This window comes from Struthio camelus, chromosome 12 (assembly GCF_040807025.1).
Source record: "Struthio camelus isolate bStrCam1 chromosome 12, bStrCam1.hap1, whole genome shotgun sequence".
Taxonomy (NCBI): Eukaryota; Metazoa; Chordata; class Aves; order Struthioniformes; family Struthionidae; genus Struthio; species Struthio camelus.
In genome coordinates, this window is record NC_090953.1 from 11,396,165 (window position 1) to 11,421,433 (window position 25,269).

Sequence of the window (25,269 nt, forward strand, 5' to 3'; positions counted from 1 at the left end):
AAAAACAAAACAAAAACCAGGATTGGGCTTGGATGTGTCTTGCATCTGTACATGAATAAAAACTGCCAGAAGGGTTATTACACAGAAATGCAAGTGAAGCACTGCTTTATTCTGGTAACCAGCACTAGATTAACAGAAATTAAATAACCCTTTGCTTTGAGAACCACTGTTACAACAACTTCATGACAGAAAGTGATGCTTTCAAGTCAGTTGAAACATTTCAGGCATATCAAATGTTGAGAGTGATGGTAGAAAATAAAGAATTATATATTACATTTACCTCACAGAGGTTCAAAGTTCAGTGTTGCATTTCTTTATTAACCACTCATGGGGTCTAAGCAAGTTCGTTAAACTAACCAAAGAGACTCTACTTGAGGACTAACTAAACTCTCCCAAATTTTCATAAATTTTTGGTTGCATGAAAAACAACTTGATAAGGAAACAAATATAACTGTAAACTTTATTTTCACAGCACTCAAAACCAGGATAGCTAGACTTTTTGCAGTTTTCCATATATTACTTGTATGATACTAAACAAATCACTATCCACATTCCCTTAGTTTCCTCATTCTGAATAACAGCATAATTTAATCCCCTCATACTAGGTATTTTAACATTTTTGGATAGAGAGTTCTAACGAATTTCTATTATAAGCTGGAGAGAATAAAATATTGAAAGTTTTGTGTCATAGTGCATCTTCCCCAATAGTCCAATTTATTATTCTACTCTACAAGGGTTAATTAGGAAGAAAAAAAAAATCATAAATAATTTAAGGAAATTAAGTAGAACAATCATATTTAATTGCTTAAATAAATATGGATGAGTTTTAAGACTCTGACCTTCTGTTTCCCTGACTTTTCTGCATCTTTGAGAGGAAGTACCACTTTAACATAATTCTCTGAATACACACTTGGAAAGCTAAAATGAAATATCAGCATTTGAAAAGTTCAATTAACATCTTACCAAAGACTGTTCTGTGTGATTCAAACTCTTTCAATTTAGCAGAACCAGCTCAGTTTCTTGAATTTCTCCAAAAAACGTCAACTCTTCAAAACCCAGCTGATAGGATTATGATAGATGCTAAGATTAGAATCCTTCCCATCTGCTTCAAATACAACTTACATGTTTTGACTAATCCTTCCCAATATTTTTTGGGACAAATTTCTGGGGTCAGATTTTAAGGTTATCATACACTCTCTCAATTCCCAATTCAAAATGCGCTGTTCCAAATTAGGTGCACACAGAAGCCAACCATCTGTACAGAAGTACACAAATAGCCAATATAACTAAAGCTTCAGACCACAACTTTTCCTCTTCACAATTTCATAGTTAACCGAAATTAGTTAACTGAGAGAAGTTTCCTGCTGTCAGAAATTACATGTAATCCATGAAGAACATGAGACAAAGAGATTCCATACTTTACTTTTCCTCCCACAAATGTGGGAGAAAAGGAAGGGACAAATCTTGCCTCATGGGCTTATTTGCAAAGGACGACTGCTGAGGTGGGGTAAGTCTTCAGAGGTGGTGAGAAGGAGCTCGGGCTAACTAATCCTCCCTACACCTTGTGGGGGCTCATGCCCAGAGGTAAGCAAAAAAGCAAATGAACCATATGTCAGGTCCAAGTGGGTCAATAGTGGGAGTCCTGCTTTCCTGTGCTCCCAAGTGTTTCTCGTTTTCATTTTCTTGCTCTACTTTCTATATAGTACAAGCACAGAATGTCTATGTGCTTTGGTATTTTGGAACACTGACAACATTTTCTTGAGACAAACAAGTTACGGAAACAAAAAATGGTAACTCTTCACAGTTTAGTTCTCAAAACAAAAACCAAACAAGATGGGGTCTCAGAAAAATCTCAGAACTATTTTTACAAAGGAAAAGGTTATGAATGTAAATACAGGGATTGCTGCTAGCTGCTCACTGTAGTCCTATTTTTCCAGCATATAGCAGTAAGTTTTCTTATTTATTTTTTCCAGAGTTTGACCAATGATAAAGGCCTACATACACTTTGGGGGGATATGCTACGCTAACCATAGCTGAAGACAGTCACAACTGGTTTTCCTCCACCTGACATGTTATATACATGCGAGGTATGTTCATAAATAGTATGTCTGGTTTTAAAAACAGTACAAATATGTTGCACTGCCCAAGCTGTAAAGGGGGTAACAGTAAAAATATGTATATGCCATCAGATTTTAAAAGTGAATGATTGTAACTTCCATAAGAGAGAGTTGTGTTTGATGTTAACTGAAATGGATATAGGCAGAGTAAGACAGACCTTCCAGCACCCCTCATCAGATTTGGTTTTTGCTTTACAAAGACAGTTAGAGTAAAAGCATGTGGACAGAAGTATTACAGAAACTTCTTAGAAAACATAACAGATAGTAGAAGTTATAAGAAAGGATGGTTTCAGATGAATATTCTTTCATTGTTTGAAGAAACATTAGAGGATGCTAACTGCATACGTCTATGCTTAGAGAAAATATTGGTTATAAATAGGAGCATAGATTACCATTATTTAAAAATCAATGTAAAGAGCAAAGGAACAGGATAAAGTGTGCAAATACAATTTTGGCCTTGTTACTTCCGAACTTTTCAGAGTCAAGTTGTCAGATCTTTTTCCCCTTACAATTTTTATTTTGTACAAATTGTACGTCATATTCTTAAGTAAAATCCTGAACCTACTGCAATTTGACTTCTACAATGTGCTCAAAAAGTGAATAACCTGTACAGAAGTGGGTAGCTAGTGGCTATTGCCATCTGCAAGTAATTTTAAAGCTATAAAAAAGTATATTTATGATCCAAAAGCAAAAAGCGCTGCTGGATCAGTCTTCTACTTTACCAGAATATAAATCAAAGATATACATTCAACTGACCAAGAAATAAAACAGAAAGCTACTGAACTGAAAGTATTTCTTCCTCCTTGCCCCTCTAACCTTTCTTTCAGGTCATCCAAGCAACGCTGAAGATGAACTTCTCCTGCCGTTACTAGCACATGCTCTCCTGTCTCCTGGATTAAAACTTGGACACATGGATCAGCTTGGTTTAAAAGCTTCATTCCTCTGACCAGCTGAGGCATATCACCTAGTAAAATAAGGTATTATCAACAAAGTAACACTGAAGAAGAAATATTTGAACCAAGACATACTTATGTAAAGTGAGAAATAGTGACATTCATTTTTATGGCAGCCTAAACACAAATACGCATTTTTGTATATTCAAAAATTTTCAGCTAAGTTCTGAAGTCTTTCTCTGGGCAAATTTGAGTCATACCAAGTCTGGTGTGACTCAATGCAGAGTGGTATGGTTCGAGACATAAGCTATACTCATAATTTGTAACCAAGAATTTATGTACTGATGATAAAATTCACACTATAAAGTCATGCGAATTGATTGATACACATTTCAGTGGATTGCATGTTTCTGTTTTATACAGTTTTACAATAGGTTGAGCATACCAAGCTAGCTATTATGTTGTTACCTTGTTTCCTTTATACAATTAACTGCAGATACAGCTCATATTTTAGTACGAAATTTGAAGTGACTCATAAGCAGTGAAAGAACTGAATGCTGTCAATATAAACCGAGTAAGAGTTTCAGAACTGTTGTCTTTATTTTCACTAATTATCAAGAACGATCATGATTCTTAATACACGCTGACCGAGTAACAATTTCAGGATTGCACTCCTTATTTTCACTAATTGTCAAGAAGTATCGTCATTCTCATTTGTTACAAATATTTGAAGTTATCTTTCAGTAGTTTATTTTGTTTATTTGCAATCTCTCATGGATAAGTGTCACAACCTGTAAATTGCCACTGTTTAAAATGCCCCAAAGAAATAAACAACATCATGTTAACCTTACTAATTCCACAGCAGGAATGATTTCACATTGACTATTAGAAGGCATAAGAGTGAATAAAGCACAAGGAAGATTTAAATAAACTAGCTGGAAGCCACTGAAAAGCTCTAAAGCTGTCACAACCTGAAAAGGTGAAAAATCAGAAACGCACGAGCGTTTCAGTGAAACAAACACAGCTGTCCCTAAGATGAAGATGTCTAAAAAGAGCCTTGAAGTTAATGGAGAATGAACAGCCACTTTCCAGCTGAGTCAGATTTGGCAAAGTTACACCAAAGCCATGCAAGAAGCAAAACAAAAATAAATACCTCGTGTCAGCAGCCTTTCATAATTAATGAAATTTTCAAAATTAAATTACATTTCCTTTTTCTTACTTCTCGTATGAGGTAAAGAACGCCCACAGGCTTTCTAGGAAGAGATTTTCGTATTCAGAGGGACAAGCGACATTCAACTTGTCATTCATTTAGAGACTATTAAAAGAAATATTATATATTTAATGCTAATCTTGTAAGCCTATAATAGATAAATAACCTAGAAAATCAGGCATGAAAACAAGTAAAAAGCAGAAACACTGTCAGTTCACGTGGTTTGCCATCACAGTTGAAAAGAGACTTCCAAACTTGTTTTCTACAGTTAAGTCCTCAGGGAGGGCCAAATAGCCGTTCCTTTCTTTTAGAGGTTATGGAACCAGTACAAAGATTTTGACATGAATTTAAAGACTTGCAGTTACATTGCAAAAAAATTCATAAGGAAATAATACATATTTGAGTCTTTTTTTTTCCCAATAATAAAATGTAGTTTTGAAGTAGAGAGTTGGTGCGGAAGCGGCATGCACCCACACAAGCCAAAAGGCTAGGGCCACCCCAGGACTATATGCGGTTAACTGGCTAACTGATTGCTTTCAAGATAAACCTACAGTGACCAAGTTCTGGTTGCCTTCCCTTTACTGCAAACAGCAACTGATTTTCAGGAAACTTTTACAGATGTAACTACCTTTGAGGCTTCTGTCCTTCTATTAAATTTGGTGGAAACCACAGAAATTACCAGGGAGGAGAAATGAAATTTTGATATTAAAATAATATTAACACACACACAAACCACACCACTCAATGGCTCTAGAATTGCATTCCTTTAACATTTTCAATGAATGACTACATTCAGTAGAACCAGAAACATCCAATACTTTCAAAACTGCTTTAACAAATGCAGGATGCACAGTATATGACTATTGGTCAAATACGTGGAACAGTTACCAAGATGTCCTATCACTATGTAATCTTAGTGTTATGAGTCATTTATGCTTGAACAGAAAGGTAGTTATTTTGATTCTACTAACACTGCAACAACAAATGGAAACTGGACAGAAATTCAAATGTAGCCAGAGACATACAACCCTGTTTAAAAAAACAAAAAGAGGCACTGCAAATTTTTACCAAGAGCTTGATGATACAACATAGAAAGAATGTTAGCAAAAGTGAAAAATCCTAAAGATATAATTACCTTGAAAAAGTAGTTTAATAGTAAAAGAGTATCAAACCTTAGCATCACGTAGCATGTGTTAGGTGTGACCGTTAACGGGCACAAACAAGGTGTTATGTAACTCCCCAGTAACCAAAATAAGAGCTAACTGGCTAGAAGAATCTCAAAACCAACAAGGTATGGCCATCCGGGTAACATACCTATTCAGCTGACACTGGGCCCATCTCTCAGTCAATGGTTTGCTCATAAATTACACTAACTAGTGGAACTACTGGGAGTGGGAAGCTGGGTTGCTATCAGGTTAGTCTTCCTTACTATCCTATCCCCATTCACCTTTAAACTTACTTGGATGCTTGGGTTCAACAGCCACCCGCACAATTGGTGTAGCTTCAAAGTTGAGAGGTGTAAATGGTGGACAAGCTAGTGATGTTGACAATGTTGCAGACTTCAACACAAAATCCTGCAAGCCTCCTATTCCTACCAGGAAATGGACAGAAAGAAAAAAGAAACATTGTCATATTAGATAATGCTAAACACACGATCATAAACCAATTAAAAAAGCCAAAATTATTCTAATTACAAAAATCGGAATTTAAAACTCCTCACCGTCCACTTAAGATACTTGTTACAATGTTTGTGCACAATCTGGGTACTCAACTCTGGCGTGAGATTGGATAACCCATCCCAGTTCCCATTGCTTTCCTTTTATATCTTAAAAAAGTCATGCCTTAAATTTTAAAGAGCAGAAAGGAGATGAGGACTTTCTTCCCCTTTAATATGCCCAGTCTCTTTTACAGTTATTTTTGGTAGTTTAAATTTAGAAAAAAAATATAGATTCGAAGTAACCTCCAAGGGTCATCTAATCCAACCTCCAGCCCAAATTAGGACTAACTTCAAAGTTAAATCAAGTTGCTCAGTGCCTTGCTCGGTCAAGTATTAAAGATCTTCAAGGACCGAGACTCCACACCCTCTCTGGCCAACCTGCTCCAATGCTTAAGTACTCTCACTGTGAATAAGTTTTTTTCTTATGCCCATCCAGAATTCCCCTTTTCTGCAACTTGATTCTTGTAACAGCTAAATTAACTCACAATAAGTTACTAATCCTAATCCTAACTCATTTTGCAATGTTGGCAGGTTGGAGAAAAATAAGCCTAAATCATAAGAAAAAAAATTATAGAAAAGGATATTAGCTATAAATCTACAAAATAGCTGCTGTAAATCCAAATGTAGACTTGGCTGGCTGATCCGCACATTTAACATTCAAGGCGACTTAAAACTGTTGCCTTAAAATTCCTAACCAATAGGACATAATTCATAATTCAGAGCTACAAACACACTACCACAAGTGGGTGAGTAATAAAGCCAACAAATAAAGCTGATATGGATGTATACAGTCACTTCTGATTTTCCCTCAATGATAAGCATGAGCCTTTCGACACATCTAGTGAAGCTGAAATTAAAGACAAGTGTAATTTATTACAAGAAAATGGAAACCTGTAGGTCATAATCTACACCTGCTTAAAAATTAAATTTGCACTTGTAGATTGCTGTGTATTTGTGTTCCCTTCTCCTCATTCCCTCTTGCATGCCAGAGCAGGGATAAGCAAAGAAATTCTTTATCCTGGTCTTCCACTATCACCCTAATACACTTCCAGGTTCTTTTTTGGCTTGGTCTTCTGTATTTGAGGCCACAAACAAAGAGGGTCAGTTTCCACCCTATGAGATCATGAGGGAGCTTAAACTCTGAAGAGCCAGTCTGCGGCAGAATTATCATCTGCAGGATCAGGCTGTTTAAGGTTGAGTGTCTGGGCAGTAGGATGTGCCAAAACCTGAAATGTCACTACTTCGGAAAACCGGCCTCAAAATAACTGGAAAAACAACAACATTCAACAGCTTTAAATACAGAACAGCAGATGCTACAAAGAAAATAAATCTGTATAAACTCTGTTGCACCTGACCTACGACCAGCATGTATTTCCTCTTTTTTGCTTATTGAACATGTGGTTTGAATAAAACACAAATGCTGGATCATCATCACCAGAGACCAAGTAGAGAGGATGGTCCATTTTATTCTGATTTTCTCCAGCTGATAAGAAGAAAGTGACTTAGAGTGGCAGATAAGTGGCTTCTTTTCACAGTATAATGTGAACCAGAGAAATCAAGTTACCAAATCTATTATTTTGGATCAACTTAACTCTCTTGTTGACAAAAGTTATAGTATTCTTATTAACATAAATAAAATGTAAAGCTCTCTGATTATTTGTTTCATATCTGAAAGTAGAAGTACACGTATTATATTGGTGTCTGGCAACAGCAGCAAGCTACAATCAAAAAAAATCTGTCAGTTTCCATGAAATTTAGTTTTACAACCTGAGCATTTTAATTGCTTCGCTATGTGATTAAGCAGATAGAAATATCCAGCCCTGATGAACCTGTTCATTTATTTAAAAATTTTTGATAACGAATGTTGTCAAAAAGTATTTTATAAAGACTTTCGGATACTTTTTTGCGTGGAATGATTATGAAAAAGTAACTGCTAATGTATTTTCTGAATAATATTAGATGGAAGATGTTACATAAGTAATTCAAAAGTACTACATAAAGTGTCAATACAAGAATGCTACTAATTATGCTGATACATCAATCTCAAACTTATTATCCCACTGAAATATAGTATACTGCTTGAGATCACAGATAGTCTAAGCATAATTATATGCTAATTAGCTGAATAGAGTTAGAAAAGCCACTTCAAAGCTGAGCTTATGAATTTGTCTCCCATTTTAAGACTGCTTTTGTCCCGTTCAGTCCATCATGAGATATCTAACAGATATCACAGAAGTATTTTCCTTCTCATTTCTTCCACAGTACAATAATTTTCAAAAAGATGTGAAAGAACCAGAGAGCAGAAAAAACTGCTTAATCAAGGAAGGTTAGGCAGTTTGTTTTACCTTGCTTCTTTCCCCTCTCCTTTTTTTTCCTTTTTAAAAAAAAAGAAGTTCTAGAAAAGCTCTAGTTAAAATGTCTATAGGAATTTTTAAGTGTGAGAATTAACGAGACCAGGAAACTACTTCTGTTTATTAACTGACTGTGGAGTGCCACCTAAAATCCCAATTTTATAGAAAAGAAAATACTAAAGTCTGACTGTTCTGAGGAGCATGTAAACTTCGAGGGGGAGGAAAGAGTTTCTAATGAACTTCACATTTTGCTATATACTGAGTAACAGGACTATACTTGGGAGTAAAACCTTTTCTTTCCAATTAAAACAAAAAAAACAACAAAAAAAGAACTTTTACACATTTGACCTTCACTCTTCTTCACTGAAAGCCAGTTCATATAGCAAAGACCAGTATCTACCAAATAGTTACTATCATAAATATCTTTTTTCTTGTGCATAGTCCTGTTGAGATTAAGGGTGTTACAATGCAGAGAACTGGAAAGCAAGGCTGCACAGGCTGAAAGGTCAGCTCTACATAGTGAAATCCTACCAGATGTGATACTAAGTATGAGACTAGATTACTTTTTTAAAATTCTATATCTAAATGCTTTGCTCCTAGTACAGCATAATATTTTTTGTTTAAAAAAAGCATTCCCACATACTACAGGTCACCAAAGAATCACAGTGCCTGAACTCAACTGGACTTGAATAATAACAGATGCTGACAAGAATACCATTGTCCAGCGCTCAGTCTATATGCCAGAGGACTTCACTGAAAGAAAGGTAATGCTACAAAGGTTAAGGCTAAAACAGAAACACTCAGACAAAGCAACACTACTTCGGCAAACTTGTTACCATCTCTGAGAAAAATGGGCACGCTTCCAAATAGTACGTGGAGACATAATTTTAACAAAGATTAGAAACAGTATCTCTTGTCCTAATGAAGTCAATCCTACACAGAGTTTGTTATCAAACTATTTTTCTGTAACATATATTTGCCCACACAGAAATGTAACTGGATACTCGCATTTAAGAGACCCTATTCAGATTACTCTGACAAATAGGTCACATTGACCAGAAATAAACATATCGTAAAGTGTTAAAGATATTATTTCAATAGCAGCTGTCAATCTGTAGGTTGAAAATAAATACGAATTTTAGACGTCTCCTTAATAGATAAGAAACTCATTATCAGTCTAGGAAATAACGTTAAGGACGATTTTCTGAGTTCCGTTGTTTGACATTCAAAAGCAGACTGAATTATGGTGTACAACACAGTGAATTCCTGCACAGACGCAGAAACGTTAGATTTACAGACGTCCTCCTTTTGTTGAGTGCTTTATAACTATTACTTGTTCTAGAAGATAAGAATACTAAACTAAAAATATACTTACTTGCATTACTGGTGTTTTTACCATAGGATAGAAACTACACGGTAAAAATAGATCAGAACATCATGACTGAATTTTTCAAAGGAGTAGAAGATTTAAGACCTACATTTACTTTTTGCTTCTGTGTCTTGCTGGTAACTATCACACCTCAGACACTAATTTTGCAGTCTTTAAAGAAAGTATACTTCTCCAGCTAAATTCAGCTCTCAAAACCTGAACACATAATAGATCAATTTCAAGATATACATAATTAGTTTCTTTTGATGTAGAAAGATTTAGCATTTAACGATCTTTCAGGATAAAAAAAAAACGAAGCAGACACTACCACCATGCAAAACTGCTTCCATCAGATAAAGAAATAATTTAGTTTGCAGCGTGAAAAATCAAACAAAGAAGAAGAGCTGCTTAAATTTTAACTTCTGCCACATTGTTACTAGCCTCAGCACATCAGTTCAGAGGATCTTTATCTTCTCTCACTGATGATATCACCACTTAAGAATCCTTGGCTGCTTTGGAATGGAGACATGTCAAGCTTTGGACTAACACCATAACGAACTAAGTAAAGCAAAGAGCTAACGTTAATCTTCCCAGTAAGGCTGTGTCTCCACTGAAATATATCATTTCTTATCAACATTGTTTGTTTAGAAAGATTAAGACTTTACAACATGCAAAGCCTCCTGGTTTAAATGCTCCGGGCAGCAGTACTGTGTATCAGTGAAGAAAGATCATGCGAGCTCATTCTAAATTCATGTAAAAGTAGGTGTGATACAAACTCTGTAAATGTACACAATCTAAAATCTTAAAACCAGCATCTGTCCTTTGTTTCAAAGAATTTACAAACAGATGAGAACCTTTATGAGAACCTTCTTTGGACAGTAACAGAGATCAAATACTTTATTTTTATTTACCCCCCCATTGAGAGACATCTGAAAAGAAATATTTTTAAAAGGCACTATTAGAAACAGATACAAGGAAGCAAATTCACAAATCCACCTTAAAAATATAATTAACTCTTAGATGTTTCCAATTTCTCCTCAAAATAAATAAGCTAAATGCCAACTAAAACAAAAAGACGGATGAAATATATTCACCAAATAATTCTAAAATTAATGAAAATTATGCCAGATCAATCATCATTCTCCTTCAGATCTATCCACAGATTTCTCCTTTGCCCAATACCTTGCATAAACCTGGAAATGGTTATACTATTAGCACACTGTTACCTATTATGGTGACTAATAACGGTTCACTGTTTCCTTGTACACTTTATGTATCAATCCTTATCTCTCTATCTCCTTCTGTAATTAAAAAAAAAGAAGAAGAAGAGGGCTTCTGCAAGTGGAGACAGGCTTTTTGTAGAAATGAACTAAGTTGCAAGTGTCTTTTATACTCAAGGTAACTTAAAATGTTTTACAAATTACTGGGGTTAAATGCTGGTAACTGTAGGGACTTTGGACAAGTGAGTAGCTACTATGGCTTAAGAATACCTTGCATTATACATTTAGTTCCTCAGATTTTAAGCATGCTTCTCTTGAGTCTCATGAGCACTGCACTGAAACATCTGAGGGCAGAACTTGACCTTTCTATATTAGAAACTGTTTCTGAAGGAGAAGGGAATGTAAATCAAGACAGATCACATTCTAGCTGAGATTTCATCAACTTTTTCCATAATGCAGACCACATGTTAACACAGATTGCCAGCGAGCCTCCTCTTCTCATCTCTAATTGTGTTCTTCCCCCTCAATCACTATTACCTGCCTCTGTGGCAAGTGAAATTGCTTGTATGGAAAATAGAATATTGTAAAGTATGTGCATGGTTTTAGCTCTCTTCACTGCTTTCCAATCATTTCGGGAAAAAAATTAATTCAACATTTTCTATTTCACTTCCTCTTTCCCAACGAGTTTCCCTTTAGCTGAGACAGTACCATTCATGCAGCTAAATCTCTAAAGATCACTAGTATCCAATAGGCTTTAGACACCTCTGCCCTAGTTTCTTCATAAGTTTTAAAGAAACAACTTCAACCTAAATACGTGCTAGAGATTAGCAAGCAGAAACTTGAATTCAGTTCCTCAATCCAAAGGAGTTATAACATTATATTTTTACTGCAGAACTTTACTTTTAAGTTCACAGAAGGCTGAAGGGGAACGGAGCATAACTTTCTGGCCAGATGAGAGTAAACCTTCAGCTATATTATTATTAAAGTTACAATAGAATTCCCTCCCCCAGGGGACACAATCATGTGACAGTACATGAAATGCAGGAAGTGACTGTTGACACAAGCAGCACCTCAGTGCTTTACTACTGAATCAGTGAGCAGTAAGGAATGAAAGAGCACTAAGGCAGCTCAGTGAGCTATTTTAGGAAAAAGTTTAAAAACCAGAACGGCAGGTCTGCTTTTAAAAGAACTTCAAGGTACCTGTAAAAACAAGAATTTTTAAGAAGTAACATCAAACACAGCAATAAGTAAAAACAAGAATTTTTAAGAAGTAACATCAAACATAGCAATAATGTGATTTAACAGTGCGTTTGCCTAAAATTTCCTGTTCCAAGATTACATTTTCAAAGAGGATTGTGAACTTACTTAATGAGTAAACAAGCATCATTTATCCTATGCAGAGATTCTTTGGAAAAAATACTGTACATGTAATTAAGTACTTAGAGTGCATCATAACATACACATTTCCTAATTACAATTGCCTACTCAGTCAACAATTACGATCCTTCCCATACTTTCCCTAGGGCTAGAATAAAATGACTTTCAAGAAAATTATAAAAAAAACCTTTTACATTAAATGGTAAACAGATAGGACGACCATCTGCACCTAGTATTAGTGAAAAGACAGACACCAAAACTGATTACTGTAAAGCAGTCATTTGGTAAAATACTAATTTACCTTAAATAAACAAAATTAAATGAAAACCAGTTCATACTCCAAATCTGATTTCTGGGTTTAAAAATAAGTGCAACCAAAATGAAATATGACTTCTAATTTGCTGAGTGAAGCAAATAAATATAGAAGAGGGAAGTATCTCAGATAACGGTATTTTTCTCGTGCTACAAAATTATTTGTCATGCCATACTACTTTTTGGAGAACAGAAGTAAGTGAACCTAACTTTTAAATATTTATGGTTAAATTTAGTTTTAGTACAGAAACTTAAAAAATAAAGTTCGTGCTTAGATCTATAACTTTTCCCCCTCCCTGCTCAAGAAATTTTAATTCAACTTAAATTACCGTTCATCTTTTAACCTTAAACAATCAGGTGATAGAGGCAATGATCTTTTGTGATTTTATTAAAAAGTTAGTTCTTTTGCTAAGGAGTTTACATATAATACATTTTGTCAGAGCCAACACATTATAACTTCTTTCCGCTCATCAGCACAATTTGACATCACCTGAAAGTACCAACACTCAACAACAGTAAATACGTGGACAGGTATTTTTAGCACAGGCACCACACAGGCACTGAAAGTTAAACTTCAGTCAGCCTGCACATCAAATTAGTACTTCTATTACTTGTGGAAAGCATTTAGCACCATACAAAAGTCTTCAAGGGTTTCTGAAACACAACTCAAATTTTAGATTTATAATTACTTTGAATAAACTATTGTCATTTCACCTGACAGCAACCCATCTGAATTTATTCAGTTATTTATTTTAATGACTACCAGAACTTCAGAGGCAGTTCAGCTTCGTTGTTGTCCCAAAAAAATGGAATTTAGGAATGGCTACTTTAAGGCACTCACTTTGATAATCTAAAAACCCTTTGAAATGCTGATCTATTTTTTTAAAATCATATTGTGCTTTAGTACATAAATCCATAAAATTGCATATTGTACTGAAAAAAAGATCAGCTCAACTCATGTAGAACATTCTAGGCAAGGGAAAGATTTTGCTTAGCAATCATCTCTAAGGAAAGAGTCCTCCATGAAACAGAGCACAGACTAAGCTCTCTAAAGAGAATATATATATACACACACATATATATATTTGGAGATGGTAAGCGTGTCAGAAATGTAGCTCTGGATACTTCCGGAAAGCTTTCCTACTTTGTCTCACAAATAAATACATGCTAGTCATCCACTGATGATTTCCACCAGTTCAAAAGAAAGAGTATTTAAAAAAAGATAGTCCTTTCGTTTGTAACTCTTATGTGAAAACTCTCTAAATCTTCAGCTATAATGCTGACACCTGCCTAGTAGAAGACAGAAAAAGAAGTCGCTAACAACCGTTCGCATAGTTGTTCTGTTCATAACGGTAAATTCATAATAAACCTTAGTCATGAAAAATAGTCAACAAAACACAAGAAAAAGTTGAAGTGTTAAGCAGAATGATTTACTCAGAAAGGTTTGGTATCAATACCCAAATAAGCTTGCAAGAGGAACATAAACTGAAAACCCAAGGATAATCCACCTTCAAAGTGGCAGAAGACAAATCTTCTCTATGCTCCAGAAATCTTCTAGCATAGACAAAGTTTACATGGCTCATATTTTGGAGGTTAAAAAAGGGAAAATTCAAAATATTCAAAAAAAATTCAGATTCATTGAGTAAATCATAAGGGGAGGAAAAAAGAGCACATTCGAGGAAAAGAGCATGCATGAGGGAAAAAAATTAGGGAAAAATCTGATTCTAACCTTTTGCAGGACCACCGTTAATCATTTTAGCTATACAGACAAGTTCAATTCAGGAAAACTGAATTAAAATGGGATCTCATTTTCTTAGTTCTATAACATGATTATAGACTATATAATAGAAGTAATAAAACAATCCCTTCTCATCTTACTCTATTAAAATATTCTTAATATATTTCACCTACACTGTAGTGCATACAGAACTTCAGATGAGGAAAGGGGTGGGACCCCCTTTGCATCCTCCCCCCCCGCCCCCCCCCCAAAAAATTATATGCTATCAGATTGAGCCTGATAAGAGTTTAACACCCGTGGAAAGGGGATGAAGGTAAAATCTTTCTATTCAAAAATGTACTGAGGTTCAATACTTATTTTTACATAAATATTGGGAAGAGATTAAAAAAATCCACTATCGTAATGTTGTTTAATCAGAGTATTTGAGGCATGGTACAAGTGAGTGAAAAATCTACAGTTCAGTAACAAAAAATTTAATTTCTGAACTCAGCTTTTCCCATAAGGGAACAAAATAACAAATTTCAGCTAATAGATCAATAATATCAAATTATTTCTTCTGAAATCAGGCTAGAAATAGCATAGTCTAACAAACAACAGACCATTAAGAGAAAATGTCATTTTACTTTTCATTCAGCTTTCGTACTATTCCCTGAAAATGGACAGACTTCATTTATATACTGTTTTCTTAAATTGCAGATTATAAGAAATCAGTAACATCTGCTACTTCCCATAATCAGTTGTAAGTGGTGTTAAAATTAATGAGGCCTTCAGGCACTAATCTTGCAAGGAATTCATTTTAATCTGTAGAGGTCTTGGAGGTTTTGTCTTGTTGTGCCTAGAAAAGGCTACACGAACATATTGCTACAAGTTCTGCATTAGATATCCAAGGAATATTGGGAATTCAAAGCTACTACTGGAAGTACCACTGAGAAAGATTAAAAAAAATATCTCCCTGAATTTTTCTCCTTCCTTGTGCTAGATTTTAGAATTTTTCTAACTGGTGGATCTAAATATACTTGAATCACTTTTCATGAATTAAAATAGAACATGAGACCTTTATCATTCAACTCATCAGGTAGTACAAAGATAGACTAATCAGTTACTACGAGATTTCAAACATCACAAGTAAGAGAAGCATACCAATGAGGGAACGTGTACAATATCCTGTGGGAAATGCCCTACTGAGTCACCGACCATTTTTCTTGTTACCTTGTAAGATATGCAAGTAATTAATTAAAATTCAAATTTCCAAGACCTGAGCCTATTACTATTCCCAGTGCCTAATTCTTTCCTTCAAAGGCAATATCCCACCACATTGCATTTGCTTTTAAATGATTTCTGCCTGCTTATTTGGTAAATACAGCTTGGTGTTCCAAAGTGCCACTAATAATGGATAATTTCAGTTTACATTATACAGAAGTTGATGCTCATTTTAATTAAAATAATTTTCAACAATGATAAAGAATAAAATAGAATTTGACCTGAAGCTATAAAAAAAAAAAAACTTTAAATAGCTCATTTATACTCACAAGCAATAATATGTGGGGGAATAATTAATTAGAAGAAAGATTCTAACTAGGGAAACCACTTTTCCAATGCTTTGGATTACACATTTGACATAATGGGTAGAAAAACAGACGGCATGATAGGAAACAGGAAAACATCTTAAATACACTTGTTATATCACCAGCCTCATAAGTTTTTAATATTGAGTTATTTAATCATACTTTTCAGCTTAATAGCAAAATAAATTGAAAAAATAAACATAAAACAAACAGCTAAAAAAAAATAATCAAAAACAGTAAACAACTTATTGCCACCCAACAACCTACTGCAATCGGGCCATAAACAGTATTCTCGGAACAGAAGGCGACGTGCTCTAAATGTCACAGCTAAAATGACCTGGAACAGTGAAAAGATTTTTTGTGAAAAGTAAAGATGGAATCCAAAACAGATTCTCAAAACACGTACATCCTTGACAAAAGTACCTACGACATACCAAATAGTAAAACTCTGGAAAAATGTTCTGCTAACCCTTTGTTACTGTCTAAAATAGGTATTTGACACACCGATACAAAAACTCTTAATTTTTTCCCCAGAAAAAAATTAAAAACTGCATTTGAATCATTACGTTCACAACTCCACTTCACACCAAGTATTTCTGGTAGTCTGCCTCTATGAAAACCAAGCTCACAAAAAGCTTGTCCAATAAGATAAAAATATTTAACAAACACGACTGCTACTATTCACCCTCTCCCTAATGTTTGTTTCCAAAGAAAAAGACCACCATTTGCCCACTAATTTTTTGATTACTCCAGGTAAAATATTATTGAGAGTTATCACTGTAATTCAATAGCTTTGAACTCCTAAAATAATATAACATATTCATTTTGTTTGCTTTAGGTCAATATGGGAGAAAAATATACAAAAAACATCATTCTTAAGATTCGAAAATTTGTAGCAATAGCATGGGAGACCATCCACCTGAATTTGGCTTTAAAATGCTCCTTTATTTCAAAAGCAGAAAAGAAATAGAATTAATCTGCCCCTTGATTTTTAATGGCCCTTACAAAATAGTAAATAGTAAGGTCTGATTTTACTTATGCCCCATCAATCAACATGCATTGATAACATCCCCAAAATTGCTCTCTTTATTTGTTGAAAACAGGCACAAGCCTCAGACTGACAGCAGATACCAGGAAGGGGAGCCTAGGGCTTTAATATCTCCACACCAGATAATCCCTTAATGCTTAGCTTACTTTCCACTGGACATAGCACCAGATACAGAGTGCTTCATTTGTGTTAAAGGGTAAAAGGGGAAGAGGTCCAGCTCCAAAAGGCAGAGCCCAAGAATGCCATCTCGAGTAGAATGAAGATGCCCTCCAGAAGGGCAGCCTTGCGGCCCATTTCTGGCCAGCTGATTCTACATCTTCCTTGGCCCCAGCACTAGCATTTGTCAGACGCTGGGTGAGCTGACTCAGGGAGCTAAATCAGAGGAAAACTAGCCTAACAAAAAGGCACTTTCCATCACCCCCCCATTTTCACTCTCTGAATAAACAAAACAGGGATACACTTGTAAAAAACACTGCTTCTGACATGCTGTCCGAGAAAAAGCAAATTAACATACTAATCAGAGTGAAACATCCATGGCATGAAGAAGTCAACAGGAAGAAGCAGTAACTACTGACACTACAGGTCTAACAATCAGTGTATTACAAAACTAACTAAGCAACCTTTCTTTCTCCCATCCCTGCAGAATGGGGAGTTAACACCTTATGGTCCTGAGGCCAGTTAGTCGGTCTCAAGGCCTCACTGCCACCCCCTCAGCAACTGGATGGGTCCGGCTAACGTTCTGCTGACTAAACAGAGTAGTCCAGAAAGGCAGTATCATGTAACACCCGCAAGCAGCAGCAGTGGCTCGGTGGCTGCTTCAAGGCAAAGTAAAGTCTTGAAACATAGAACGTCAGCTGCTTTTCTGAACAAAAGAAATGTGACCATTTGCCACTGCTACGTATCAGCTTTAAATACTTTGGAGGAGTTCTGGGCATATCCTTTTCATTTCTCCTAAAAATGGTTCATGATATACTTGATTACTTGAATGACTTTTTTCGGTTGAGAAGCAATGCTTCCAACACACTATGTCATACTTCCTGAAGGGATTATTTATACCAAAGAATGCCTTAAAAATGGAGTATGCTTTTTGTCTCCTTTCCAAAGTAAAAGCAATTTATGTAATCACATGTTCTTCCCTCAACCACTTTTAAACACACTGGTCAGGTCCCACTAATCCAAACAGGGCAAGAGTGAGCGAGAGAACCCTCTGCGCAGACTAAATTCTGTTTCCACAAGTAAAATTAATGGCTAAGTACAGAAAAGAGATCAAAATTGGTGAGCTCACTGAAAAAAGGGCAGGCAAAACACGATCGTTATATATTCGACTTGGAAGCAGCTGTCTGGCGACCAGCATGCACCTATCCCAGCATGCGGGACAGGTGTAGCTTGGGGGCAAGCTGAGGATTTAAAGGACACCAGTCCACAGGAACCCAGGCTTTGTTAGTGCCGCTGCTCAAAGAACTTGCTTTTCGAATATGTCACAAAACAATTAGTCTTTTGTGGAAAAGATCTGAAAATTTTAACCACCATTCCATACATTTCAGCTCCTGTTCTGAATGCTTCTAAAAAACAATTCCTTGCATCAATCAATCACGTAGATTGTCATTCAGAATACCTCAAACGTGCTTTCAAGCTCCTTGCCCTCGAGAGCATCAGCAGACTAAAGAAGGGGGAAACAGTCTGAAGAATCTCACCGTTGATATTTAAATACTGATATAACAGGATGCCATCCTGTAACTGATGTAACAGGAATTGCCAGCAGGTTCATGTTTTCTTTTAAATTAATAGATTCACAGTCATGCAACTGACAATGGCTAACCCAATACTTTAGTATTGCATAATACATTGTTTATACAAATCTTAACATGTGACACTTGGCAAATATCAAGTATTTAAATGAATTTCTGTTGCTCAGTAACATATTTCAGAAACACAATTAGTAACTGAGATAGGCTTCTACCAAAGTTAGCAGTGACTGTACTTTATCCTCTGAAGCATAGATTGAGTGTAGCAAATGATTGGGTTAATATATTGAGGATAAATCAGTTTAATTGTACAATTTATACATTCAGAGCATGTTTTTTTGAGGAGTACTCTGTGTTGGTTCAGTTCTGCCTACATTCAAGTCAACAGTAGTGGGCTTAAACCAACACCAGGTGCCTTTGATCAATGTGCCCACTTCAAGTTCATTAGGATGACAGAAATCCCTCCACTCTGAAAGGAAAAAAAAAAACTTTCACTCTGATAAGGTCCTTATATTCGTTACATGTTTTCTAATAGGAACTCAGTATCTTCCTCATACGAATAGACTCAAAAACAAAGATGGTAATACAAAAAATTCTCCGTCAGATTCGGTGACCTATCTACCAAAACACATGCACAAGGGACATTTAACCAGCACAGAATCCCACAAAAAACACAAGCTAGAGTCCATGACTTCTATGACAGAACAGCAGCCTTGGAAAACTGAGCTTCTGATTTTTTTTTTTTTTTTTTTTTTTAAAAACACTGGCTTGAGTTTTGCCCAGATCCATAGTAGACCTCATGCAGAAAATTAGACAGTAGGCACCAAGAAGGGCTAGAAAAGAGCTGTATTTATTTTTGTCTTTATTATATGCAAAAAGTACCTAAATTTGGTTCCAAGTATCAATGCCAACATTTTAAAATACAGTGAAGGCAAGTCAGCAGCTGTTCCTCATCTTAAGCCAAAAACCCAAAAGTAACAGACCCTCAAATATTACCTTTATCTCCCTATAACCAGAATTAAACAAGTCTTTATAAATAATATATTTTTAGAAATTTAGATTGTAAAATCTGTAAGGAGAAACTAGAAGTTTTACCTCTGCCTGCTGTTTTGTTTGGTATATGTTTACCATTTTCAATTCATATAGTTTTGACAATGAAATTAGACTAGCTATTAATAGATAAGTCTAAATGAAACTTACACTGCTCAGGTTGCAATCCCTATAGAAGAGCATTATTAGTAAATATTAGCCTTTCTAATGATTTAGTAAATGATAAACAACTACACACAATCTATCCTTTCAACCTAAACTATCCAATGCTGCCCCTTTAACACCGTTGTTTAGCAGTGCCCCACAGTTTGACATGAGTCGATACTCCTAAATATAGCTCTGCCTCAACTCCCCCCCACAGTTCACAAGCCAAAGCCAACCTTATGACTCATCGCCTTTCACAGGCCAAACCACCCTCACAACACTTTTACAACTTCATATGAAGCATGAAGCAACATCAAAATCTCAGAAAAATATTTAGAAAACTAAAACACAGCCTTTATTAAGAATCTCTTGACTGGTAACATTCCCATTTTTTATAAACTGGAATTCAATTCTCTGCAACAGTGTACACAGTGGGGTTGGGTGCAAAACTAATTTCAAAATTGGTCTTTCTCCCTAACACTCCCGTGCCCTCACTGTAACCCTCTCCTCCTTTTTCTGCACTCCTTGAAGTAATTTTGGTAACAACAGACAATGGAAGCAAGAGAGAAACGTACAAAGCAATAAAAGGCTTTTGTGGCTAGTTCAAACGTAGAAGTGGAGGCGTTTCACAACCACAGATGGCATTTATTGCAAGAAATGCTGTATATTGCGAGGACTAGATCTATTACACAATAAGATAAACACTTCTTGACGCGCGGGTGTGAAAGCATGTATACTGCTTCTCTCTCCATTACACCGACAGCCTGGCTAAGATTAGGAAGTGTCCTAGCAGGAATTTAAAACACATTCAAATAAATTGTCTTCATGGATTAGTGGTTTATAATGCATAAACAATGCCATTTAGAAGAGTTTTTGAATGTGCTTAGGTTGTCATTTACTGAAATATTCTCACATATTCTATTCTATCAACACTGGACAACCAAGGTAATCAAAAAGAAAAGATGAGGTAGAAAGAGCAATAGACAAAAAGGCAGAGAGAAAGGGAGAATCTGCAGCAAAACCCTGAAGTTAACATTAAAATTTGAGGTGGGGATGTTTAGGGGGAGTCACGTTAACACTCCAAAGACAGGCTGACAGAGCTTAGGACAAATTTCCTCAGTCTGGTTATTACTTTGGGCAGAAGGCAATTAGTGTAGACATGTGAAAACTAAAGAAATATCCAGAGAGGAGAGTTTTTCCATCTCTCTCTCAACTACAACAGTAGCTTTTCTCAGGACAAGGGAAGTATCAAATAAAAAAAAGAAAGAAGCTAAACACTAACTTTTAATGACAGCAGCTTTAGCCAATGCTATATGGCCTCTGAAATCAGTACATTATTTCTAAGCTGAGCTAATGAGAAAAAAGTAGGTGCCGTACTGACTGCAGATTTTTGGCTTTCAGAGTGCTCAGTGAGATTTATTTTATTTAGAGTCAAAACATTAGCAGATTTTATGCATGAAGAAACGCACATCAAAAACAATAATCCAAAGTTTGGAATATACTGAAAGTGTTGTATCTGTACCTTTACCCAGAATTGAAGTAACTACACATCTTGACATTGTATGAAAAACAGTGCCCCCTGGCTTCTCATTAAATGAGAATTAGAAAATAGTTTAAAGGATAAAACAAGCTACCCAGTTCCCATCTCCTTTCTAGTTAAGGAAGGCTTGGAAATTTACATTACAACTTTCTACAACTAACCTGCTTTGTTAAGGAATGATAATTATTCTATAAACAAGCAAAAAAGCCCCTAAAACCCATAAACATAGTGTTGATTTTAAAATAACTGTTAAATCCATTTAGTGCAATATTATTAAAGGACTTCCTAATCATGTTAACCTAAAATACAGTCCAACAAATCCCTCTAAATTTTAATAATGGAAGATATTAATTCAATGGAAATAAGCAAAACACTTAACTGCAGCAGCTTTTAAGTTATTTAAGCTTCCTACAATCCACAATCATCATTATTAGTCCATTGGTCACAACAGTCAGGAACAGAAGTGACTGTGGCTATCCATACCTCTATGAAGTGCAACCTTTTTTGATAGGCTCTGTAGTAACTTGTAATTTTTCTCCAGACACACCATTCAAAAATAGCAACTCTTGGATTTTAGTCCAGACACCTAGAACCATTCTAGGAGATCATTTGATACTCAAAATATAATCCTTATCAAAGACAGTCATACACTTGTACTGAGAAACAGGCACTAAATTCTATCTTTTTAGTGAAAAGCAAAGAAAAACTGTCTTCCCCTCCTCTCTTCAGAGCTACTTTGTTTGCATGAAGTTTGTTTAAAGCGTAAAGACGGAAAAAAAAAAGCCTTAGGCAATCAGAATCATTTAAAGGAATTTCAATTTTGCATAGCCTTCCACAAGAGATTAATATGGAAATAGAGAACTTCATGAATGCAAAGAAAATTTTAAATTACTAAAAAGGCCCATATACAGAGAAAAAATTTGCTATGACTAAAGTTGAAAAAGGTTAGATTTTAGATAAACTAGTCAGAAGGCACAAACTACGTAAAAACCATGACAAGCTAGGTTTAACCAACAAAATCAATGCTGTCTACAGAAAAACTACTTTTCTCCACCACTCGTTCATTGCCTCCTTCAGCGCACAGAGAGGGTAACATGTTGAGGTGACCAAATTTTAATTTCTAGATCCAACTTCCTACTCTCCCCAGAAGTTATACGTGGTATATTTTAATACAAATAAATATCAGAATTCATTACTTACATATTATAAATAATAAATAATATGATATATTATTATAATTATATTTATAATTATAATTAATAATATGTTATATAGTTATATAATTTTTTTTATAAAGTAAAAATCTTATTTTATGCCTTTGATATGAGTAATTTATCTGATAGAAATTGAACAGTTTCTGACCAGGACAGATGCAGGATAGCCAGCTGATTAAAATCAAAGACTTCTTTTCAAACATGTCACTATCTGATGAAAGAACACCATCACAGTAACGTGGCAAATGTATTTTCTATACATAACATTACAGAACTTAAGACTCATTGAGATTCAAATTTCATTTCTGCTTTAGTAACTGCATACATTCATAAAAATATTTGATTTATGGCATCTTTTTTTTTTCTAAATTGCTATACATGCAACATATTCAAACATATTTTGTAGCTCTACTGACCTCAGTGTAACCACAGCACACAATTACTGCCATATGGAAGTTCTGCTGCTCTTCACTATCCGCACCGGGAAACACTTTAAGATAATGAGTAGCACTGAACAACAACTCCTCAAACTGAAATGACTGAACTACCTTCAAGAAATTGTGTTCTGTTCAGAAATCTTTCAGAATTCAACACTGACACATTTGCATTAAAATACTTTCTGGAATAGTAAATGGACAGATTTGGCAATATAATAATTTATTACTGATTCTGGCCTCCCCCTGCCGCCTCCTCCTGCTCAGAAAATTGACACTCTTCAGACACAAGAATGTGTTCCCTATACACTTAAGTGTGCCATTCTCACTAAAACATAGACGGTTAATTGTTCAAGCAGTTAGCTAAAATCATCAATGTTTACATCAGTGGCAGAACCACTGAAAACTTTTTCCTTTGACAAGGCATATCCCTAGGCTAATTCTCCTTTACTAGAATTAGTTTTCTGTGTGTTAGTCTTACGTGGAAGTCTGTAGTCAGAAATATTTACAGAGACCACAGCTATCCAACACTTATTGAACAAAGTTTTATATTTGTACATGTGCAAGTATTAAATTTGAAGTCTGTTTCAGAAGTTGTACCCGTACACTTGGGCAACAGAAATGTTAATTCCTGGGCAAAAATATAAGCTTCCTAACACTACTCGCAAACAATCGCTAACCAACAATTATTTATGGAAGACTTGTACATACAGTCCCTAATTTGGCTACATTAAGTAATCCCCAACTTAAAGCCTGTGCTTGAGGTGATTATTTTGTCCTGTTTCTGAAATGACACTGCAGGTTCGTAGTTTTGATCTTAGAAAACCCATGGCCACATGAAATAAAGGGAACATTATTTAAGAAAAGCTTTCTTAAGTTTTGAAAAGATTTATAGCAAACAACTTCTGCAAAGGGAATTCTCTGGTTTGTTTAATTCAGAAGTAGGAAAACAATCCTAATATTACATTGTGCAGAGGAACAAAGGATTCAGTTATATAATCCAGATACAGATCCTTGTTAAATCAGGCAATTTACACCTCTATTGAGAGCTGAAACCTAAAAATGAATTTCTCAAATTATAAATGCTTGCTGGCTCACTCAGCCATTTACTCTGGCGCCCCAGCATCCAAATTCATCATTGAACAGAGGCTTCCCAATTCATCATACAGTATGTCATAGCTGCACTAACAGGCAGGATATTCTCACACATGAAATTCTGACAACTTGGAGCATAAAACCAAAATAACTCTGGTTCACTTATCTTAGCTCCTCATTTATAAGTAGATACAAAAGTCTCTTCTGAGATTTTCAATTAATCAAGGCAAGTTAGATGAAACTCTCTAGAAGCACAGGGTAAGAAAAGAGACAGGAGATGGCTACACCATGAACAGTCACTTACTAAACAAAACTGACATTCTACTTTAAAAGTAACAGGATACTACTGGATCAAAGGAAAAAAAAAAAGCACTCTAAGTAATGTTTATAAGGATACTGGGGGGGGGGGTATAGTTTTCAGTTTTGAAATAAAACTTTGAGGTATATCCTCAGAATCACCACAGACATATGTCAGCACATTAGGAAAAAAACCCACCTAACACATTACGGATGTGCTAAGTTCATCCAGTTCTCTGAAAACTCTTATTACTTAAGGATTCAATTGTTATCCTTTTACACTGGTGAAATTAGCAGCTTTAACATTCTTGTGCTCCTAACCTAAAGGAAATTTCTTACAGTACTGGCCAATAAATATAGTTATTTCTACAGATAACTGTTCTCCCTCTACTTATACATAGATATATTCAATTTCATGGAGGGAGAAATCCCCTCATTATAAACAGACTTGAAAAAAAAATCATACCCAGCTGCATACTCACAGAGAAGATTTAAGAGATTTTGGGAGATAAGTCAGCTATTATCTGGGACCCAAACCCTCAAACGGTTAGCTTCTGAAAGGCTGAATAACAACTGCCCAGGGGCAATGACTACATAAGTCAATTCTCCAGCCTAAGATTGTTAGATAAGGAAAGGGAGTGGGGGCTGAATTCTGATCCACAGTACGTTTTTAGTAAGGTACTTTTGTGTAATAACTAGCATCTAATAAATCTCAAGTCCCAAGTCAAAATGTCACCTCTTCCTAAGGCAAAGACAGAGATGATAAACAGATGTCTGCCTGCACCTCAAACTCTCCTGCCAGGCTATTTCTAGATCTTTTCCATTGAGCAGCT

The 25,269-nt window shown here is 35.4% G+C and overlaps 1 protein-coding gene across 7 annotated transcripts in view; it reads right to left on the reverse strand.

Moving 5' to 3' along the window:
- EFL1 (elongation factor like GTPase 1) overlaps window positions 1-25,269 on the reverse strand; it is a 94,770-nt gene that overhangs the window by 25,149 nt on the left and 44,352 nt on the right. For all 7 annotated transcript variants that reach the window (XM_068957985.1, XM_068957984.1, XM_068957983.1 and 4 more), the window contains exons 16-17: window positions 5,680-5,811; window positions 2,934-3,081 (exon numbers count right to left, since the gene is read on the reverse strand). In XM_068957985.1, coding sequence (XP_068814086.1) covers window positions 2,934-3,081; window positions 5,680-5,811 — 280 coding nt within the window. The remainder of the gene's footprint in view (window positions 1-2,933; window positions 3,082-5,679; window positions 5,812-25,269) is intronic.